Raw genomic sequence first — 7,821 nt, 5'->3', positions numbered from 1 at the left:
TTTAAGATTTGATTACATTCAAGTTATTATTTAAGGTTCTAAAAAACGCTAGGTGTTAGTCGGGCGGCGGACTAGCGCCTAGTGCTTAGATGCCTAGGCGGGGTTTAGACGGGAGCCTAGGCAGCCTAGGCAGATTTGGGTAAATTTTTTTATATATTTTATGAATTAATTAAATTTACTATATCAAATGTAAATAATTATTGACTAATATGCTATTTCTTAGAAGAACATACATATGTGAATGTTTTATGTACATATATGATATGCTTGCCTAGAAGAAAAAAAACAAAATATTATCTAAATAATTTATAATTTATATAAGATTTACACACACACACAATAAATATCCCAAATTTTTAAAAATATAAAAAGCCCACCCACTCAAACCGTCCACCTCACCTCTGCTCTTTCACATTACCCGTCCACTCGGGTGGTTTTCAAACCATCACCTGTCCATGGTTTTCATACTTAAAATCATTTGCTTTTGACCTTGGATTTGAAACCACACCTCACCTCTACAAACCAGTGTAGATGGTTTCTTAATTAAAACCGTCTGAAATGTTTTAGTCTCTCCCTCTCTCTTTCTCTTCGAGCTCTCTCTTCTCTCATCTTCACAGACGAGCTGCAGTTCGTTGGCAGGAAGACGAGTTGCAAAAATTTATCGGCAATCTCTCTTTCTCTCTCTCTCTCTCTCTCTCTCTCTCTCTCTCTCTCTCTCTCTCTCTCTCCGCACTCTGTCTTCCCTCATCTTCACAGAGACGAGCTACAGAAATTTTTCGGGGCTCTACTGCTACGTACAAGATCGGAAGTTGTAGATTCAAACCGCCTAAACTACTGCTAGCGCCGCCTAGCCCGCCTCAGGCACCTAGTGAGCATCTAGGAGGCCGCCTATGTCCTTCCCGCCTAACTGAACGTTTTGGTCTAAATCGGACCGGTGCTCCGCCGCATAGGCTGATTTTTAGAACACTAGCTAAATAACGGAAAATAACTGAGAGGGTTATCGCCAAATCCAAATTTGTTATGCACTGTTAAGAACAAATCGGGGAATTCGCCAAATCCAAATCTGTCTGCTGATTTCTGCTTGTCTATTTCCATATCAGGAAATGAACAATTTTGAGGGGCAATTGATATTAAATTAAGAAACTTGTCAAAATTACAATAAATTGTTTCATTATCTTCTTGTATTTGTGTTGACTCTAAAAATTACAAAACCTACGTGGCGCGCAGGCCGAGTAACTAATAAGCTAACTACGTCATTCGGTTGAATGCGGGGCGTGCCAACTCGTCGGCCGAGCTTGGCCGAAGAGTAAAATTTGATGTCGCGTTGAGCGCGTCGTTGACTTCTCTATCTTGCGATTGCGACCGAGGAAGGAACACTTTCGGTCTCTGGGTTCTACAGCCTGAAGACAAGGCTACTAATTCTGCGGAGTTCACAAATCGTCGGAGCCCGATTCGGTTACTGTGATTATATTCGTAAGAGTATAAGCACGTCGAATCGAGACCAAACTATATGGGCACAGGTACTCAAACGTGATGTATGTCTTGATGGTAAACGTAGTTCGGCCGTCGGAATGCCAAACCCTGAAACTTACTTGCGAGTATCCAATCATAAAACCACTCGGCGTCCAGTACACCGAGCAATGCAATTCGTAACACCTGACTATGCCGAGAGGGCTAGTAAGGTGACCTCTGCCAACAAAGGTTCGAAAACCCTTCTCGGCCGAAACTTAGATAGGTAACCGGTCGACCTCGATGCAGTGCTGTTTATCCAAACTGAAGGTGCTTCTTGGTCGGCTGATTCTGCGGCAACAATGTTGTTTATCCAAACTGAAGATGTTCGCCGGGTGCTTCCACAATGCTATTTATCCAAATTGAAGGTGTGTCGGCAGGAAAAGAAAAGGAAAAATCTCAAGGTGTTTGAGAAGGTTTGTGCAGGGCAATTGTATGCTGATTTGAAGGGGTTTTTTTGTTGCATGATTTCTTGTATTTATAGCACCCCATTCCTTGAGACCAATTCTGAATTGGATTGGGAGTCCTTGTCCCATTTCGACTCTAACTCGAACAAACCTACTCCCGCTGGGATTCTGAATTTTCCTTCTTTTCGAGGCTTTATTCCTTGCCGGTCGAGAATCCTGGTCGCACCAGGACTTCCTCGACCTTTTCTATTTATCCGGACTACTTAGGATAGGATTTGGCAGACCCTGCCAACTGGCCCGAGATTTATTATTCAGCCCATAGTATTTGTCATTACCTTGGGCCGAGCACATCCTGCTGCTCGGCCCAACAATAATATTTTGGGCCCAAACAATTTGGCTGTAGGTGTATTAACTACCATCAGCAACCTGTGATTTTGCTAAAACCAACTTAGGTTACATCAAATGACCAAAGCAAAGCTTTGACGTTTTGTTCTCTAATCTGTAAATAATCTAAAGATAAATGATAGAATAACCTTGTTCAAAAGAAAAAAAAATGATTGAATAAAAAAAGTTGAACCACTGGTTTGCTTAGCGTCACTGGATTTCTATTCAGTTGGAGAATGTCTAGATTCGATTCACACTAATGCAATGACGTACATGCTTGAGTACTAAATTCTAATTCATTATAACTTGTAGTTAAATTAACTTTTCTTTGGAGCAGTATCTTTGGAAATATCATGTCGTTCACGTTCACCCAACAAAATCAGAATTTGATTAGCTTCTATTAGTCAAAGTATAAGTCAATTATGGCTCATTTGGATATATTTTTAAAATAACTGAAAGCGCTTTTAGAGAAAATGTTTTTGGATTCCAAAAGCACTTGAAGTGCTTTCTGCAAGAAGCACCAGTTATGTGCTTATTCAAGGATGTACTTTAAGTGATTTTTTCAGGATTTACTTGCATTTTTACTAAGAATTGATTCCAAAATCATTTTCGCCAAAAGCACTTTCTGTCATTTTAACAACACATCCAAACGAGCTCTTAATTTACGAAAATTGTTAGTTACACTCAAAAGTTCTCATTCTATGCTTCAATTTTTTTTTAGAATGAAAAATATACTTATAAGGTTGTAAAATGAGATTTTTTTAGATATTTCCTAATTTGAAAGGAGTCAAATGATATTGTGAAAGTAATGATCATTGCTCACAAGTCACACCATTGTTTAAAAGAAGAATGTTCATTATCGATTCTTATCCTCCCGTGGTCCCACCTCATACGGGTAAACTACCCGCCAAGCTCCCAGAAGGCGCCACACAATTCCTAGAACACAAAATTGAATTATTAAAAAAACACGTATAAGTTGATGAAATCTTGTTTGTTAAAAGCCATCATTTTTATTTTCCTGAGAAAATGAAATAATATTTATTAATGTTTAAAATATTGAAATGGTGAAAATTTCAACATGCAAATTTATGAGAAAATATTTATGAATATATTGATATCAATATGTTATTTTCAACAGAATTATGAAAATTTGCAATATATCAACCTATTAAATTTAATCAAAATTAAAAAAAAAAACTAAAATCTGCAATGAGTTTCAACAAAATTTATATAATGAATCGGTAAATATCGTCGATATTTATTAATTTTTTTAATATTTCATCGATACATTTGAATTTTGCATTTCACTCTTCATTTTTATATCGATTTTTGTTGTCGAAGATTTCAACTGAAATATCAACAATTCTGTAAATATTTTGAACACGGCCAATATTGTGGTGTGTGTATATGAACATATTTTCTTTTTCAATTATTGGATCAAAATAATAATCATGAAAAAAAAATAAATAAATAAAATCCAACAAAAATAATATAGTAAACAAGAAGAAAGAAACGTTACGGAGGGCGAAACTTCCATTTTAGTCCAGCAGCAACACGTCACACCCAAAGATGCTCACATTCTTCACCACCACCACCGCAACGGTACCTAAATTCTCCCTCTCTAACCCCTTCCTTTCTCTCCCTAAACTCCGACACAAACCCGCCTCCAATTTCCCGCAGACCCACAGGACCATCTCCTTCCGCACCCCCCAAATGAACATCCTCAACAAGCTCGGCTTCGGCCCCAAGACCGCTTACCCCAACTCCGAATCCTCCTCTATCGCCCAGGGCCCCGACGATGACGTTCCGGCGCCGGGTCAGCAGTTCGCCCAGTTTGGAGCCGGGTGCTTCTGGGGTGTCGAGCTGGCGTTTCAGCGAGTACCCGGCGTGACGAAGACGGAGGTTGGGTACACCCAGGGGTTTCTGCACAACCCGAGTTATGAGGACGTGTGTACCGGCACCACCCGGCACTCGGAGGTTGTGAGAGTGCAGTACGACCCTAAAGAGTGCAACTTTGAGAGCCTGCTCGATCTTTTCTGGTCCAGGCACGACCCCACCACGCTCAATCGCCAGGTAGGGTTGCTCTAAATTTTGATAATTTGTTGTGGGTTGGACGAGTTTTTGTGAAATTTGATTGCTTTGGGTCGATAATCGTTTGTGTTTATTGATGAATTTTAGGTGGTGTTTTCTATGTGTGTTTTATTGAGATTTTTAAGAGGTTGAGGTTTTGATCTCTGTAAGTTACTTATCAATCGCATTAAAAAAAAGCATGACAAGCAAAAGGAGATTGTGATTGAGTATACAATTTCTTGTACTGAAATAGTTAATCCTAATTTTCTCATTCATTTAACTGATGTTAACTTGTTAGCTTAGTAGAGAAGCTGTTTTCTTTTTAATCAAGTTACTACTGAGAATTCAAATGTTTGAACGTCTCTGTCTAGATGCTCCGATTATGAGTACTTCTTTACGTTTCAGTCTTTTTTGCTATTCGGAAATAGGAGTGACTGTTTTCACTAGAATATGTTCGCTATGATCTGAAATTGTAATGAAGAAGGTCATGATAGGAACTTTATCTAAGAAGCCCTCTTGCAGTTGCTTCGGTCAATATCCCATCGTTGAGTGTTAAAAGCATTCACTTTAGGAATTTGGCTTCTTTCTTTTTGGACTCGTGGAAAGTTAGTAGCATGAGTAAACATTATCTTATTGAAAAATCGATTAGCAATACACTTTTTATGTTTGTGTTATGTTCAATTTAGAGTGGTTTGCTTAATTGCTGGATTTTTCCTTTGAGTTCGTACAGTTACTTGAGGTCGTTTAGATTCTTGAAAATAGATGGCATAGGCTGGTGTTAAATGGGAAGCCTGTTAGAGGATGAAATTAGAAACGGAAGTAGGGTGCACTAGTTCCATTTCGGGCAATCGATGAGGTTATCTTCACCTGTTGTGTAACTTGTGTTGATAAAGTGCTCCTGAACTATTACCTTTCAAGTTTTAACTGCTTACAAGAGTTCTGGTAATGGTATAGTCCTCTTTGTTAAAGAAAGCATTGGGGAACACAAAGGAATAGTAGACAGGTTTGTTTTAGATTTATTAAGAACATATGTGACATTGTATGAGTGGATGCCCGACGTGGTAAGGCCTTAAGGCGTAGTCCAATTGGTCTCTAATTTCAGTTTGCCCTACCAAAATGTTGAAATAAATTATATATAGAGAGGGAAGCCTAGTGCATTAGACTCGTAGTGTAATACACCCAACAAAAAGATGCCTCATTGCTATGAATTCTCGTAACTACTTTCTTTGTAATGGTAAGTTACCAAAACACGTGGCCGGTTCCAGTACTTTGCTTGAGGGTTCAAGTTACCAAAGAAGGGAATGATAAAAATAGCAGAACAAGTTCTTGAGCAGGACTTCAATGAGTTGCACGTAGCAGCGTTTGTCAATGGGATCTCAGTTTCATGATAGAAGATCATTTGTAGGACTTGGCTTGTTTATAATTCCCTGTTTCATTTATCAAACTCTTATTTAGTGAACCCATAATCCGTCCTTCTCTTAGCGAATCCATACTGTTATATATTTGTCCTAGTTATTCTCCTAAAGAAAAATTCTACTATGTGATTTGATTTTTCTAATTTGTGCGTAATCGAAAATTTATATTTTTCTTATGACTCAAGGAAAAGAACCATAACAGTTTATCCATCTGTAATGAGCAGGGGGGTGATGTTGGGACACAATACAGATCTGGAATATACTTCTATGCACCTGACCAAGAGAAGGAAGCACGCGAATCTCTGGAGCAACACCAGAAGAAAGTGAACCGAAAGATTGTCACAGAGATCCTTCCTGCCAAGAAGTTCTACCGAGCAGAGGAGTACCACCAGCAGTACCTTGCAAAAGGGGGACGTTTTGGTTTTAGGCAATCTACTGAGAAAGGATGCAATGATCCAATCCGATGCTACGGCTAATCTATTTGGTTATGTCTCTAAAGGCAAACCGTACTCGTTATTGTTCATAGATTGGTGCTTTTGCCGTATGTTTGACATGTAACTAGCTTCTGCGTACTTTGTTGAGTGAAGTATGCTATGATCGTATCCATGTCATGAACCTGGATCGAGAATAATTTGTACTTTTGCGTCTGTTGCAGCATCTGCTATTGGATAAATTGGAAGCGATGAACTGCTGTCTTCACTTTTTTTGTTAAGGTTTCTGTGAATTCGATATTTAGAAGCATAGTTGCTATTTGGGCCACATTTTCGATCACCTCTTTAATATAGGTTGTTTCCGTGTACATAAATAGGATCCACCTCTATTAGAATTGTGGTTAGTATATGTAGGACATATAATCTTCTTTTGGAAACGATAGCATTTGAAGTAGAAATGATCGGTATGTCGATGATAGGCATTCGATATACCCTACTACTTGAAATTCAAGAGTTTAAGCTCGAGTTTCCAGTACATACTGCTTCACTGCAGAGTAAAACTTGTCTTTGATGGCTTTCATAATCATAACCCCGTGTCTCTTTAGCATGCATCACAAGAAATGAATCGTGTCTCAATTGCACTTGTTATTTGACTTCACGTGATGAGTGTGGTAGAAACTCGGGGTATGCAGGTTTTTTGGGTCAAGAAATTAATTCTCGGCATCACACTTTGAGTATGGGGAAGGAGGGGGCCTAGAATATAAGAATTCCTTAGGGTAAATGGAGAGAACTGTTAAGTAGTAACTTGCCCTACATACCTATATATTTTACAAGTGAGCACGAGCAAACAAAAATTGGGGTAGGGACGTTCATGTGACACCCACTCCTTTGGCTTAAATAGAGATATAGAAGCAAAGTACTAGAATCTAGAGATAAGAAATTTTTTCGTGTACCTGGAACATCTTTGGTATTTCACGTCGTCATATAAGTGGAGAAAAATTTTATTTTTTATATGTTCCATCACTTGTATAATGACATGTAGTGTACTATTACGTGTTTCTTGTACATTAAAAAAATTAGATGTTAAATCTCAATTATATGTGTAGTGAGTAGGTAATTTAATTTTTTTTTAAGCAAACAATATTATCTATACTAAGGAGGTGGGTGAGTAGGTTAAGCATCACAATGAGCTAACAATAATGTGGTTTAAATTTACTTTTCACGAGAATCGAACTTTTCATTTACAAGTAAAGAGGAACATACTAGAATTAGCAATATGGTAGAGAGAGATACTAAATCATGTGGGTTTTGTATTTGGATTTGGTGGATGGTTCTGGATCTCACATGAGAATACAGAACCAACACATGGGATGTGAAGACTGAAGGGGACATATGCCTGCCTTTCGTACCATGTATATCTACTGTACTTTGCCCTTTTCCCTCACTTATGAGCCCAACACAGCAATTCATGCTTCATGTTCATTCCCTTTTGTATATAATCCAATATACATGTACACGTACACACCTGGTGTTGTGGGAAGTGAGAAAGTCGTGAATCGAGAAAGTTAGAAGTTAGGAAAAGAAGTATTAGGTATGTGATACCCC

The 7,821-nt window shown here is 38.4% G+C and overlaps 1 protein-coding gene across 1 annotated transcript; it reads left to right on the top strand.

The window, feature by feature from the left end:
• The first annotated feature begins 3,793 nt into the window (after nucleotides 1-3,793).
• On the top strand, nucleotides 3,794-6,544 carry LOC137734110 (peptide methionine sulfoxide reductase A1). The gene is made up of 2 exons (XM_068473395.2): nucleotides 3,794-4,373; nucleotides 6,010-6,544. Exons 1-2 carry the CDS (start codon nucleotides 3,870-3,872, stop codon nucleotides 6,259-6,261), a joined length of 756 nt encoding a protein of 251 aa, XP_068329496.2. The 5' UTR covers nucleotides 3,794-3,869; the 3' UTR covers nucleotides 6,262-6,544.
• The last annotated feature ends 1,277 nt before the right edge of the window (nucleotides 6,545-7,821 follow it).

Source organism: Pyrus communis, chromosome 7, assembly GCF_041283825.1.
Source record: "Pyrus communis isolate YQ-2024b chromosome 7, ASM4128382v1, whole genome shotgun sequence".
Lineage (NCBI taxonomy): Eukaryota > Viridiplantae > Streptophyta > Magnoliopsida > Rosales > Rosaceae > Pyrus > Pyrus communis.
The sequence above is the reverse complement of the archived record's forward strand: the minus strand, read 5'-3'. Positions and strand labels throughout refer to the sequence as shown.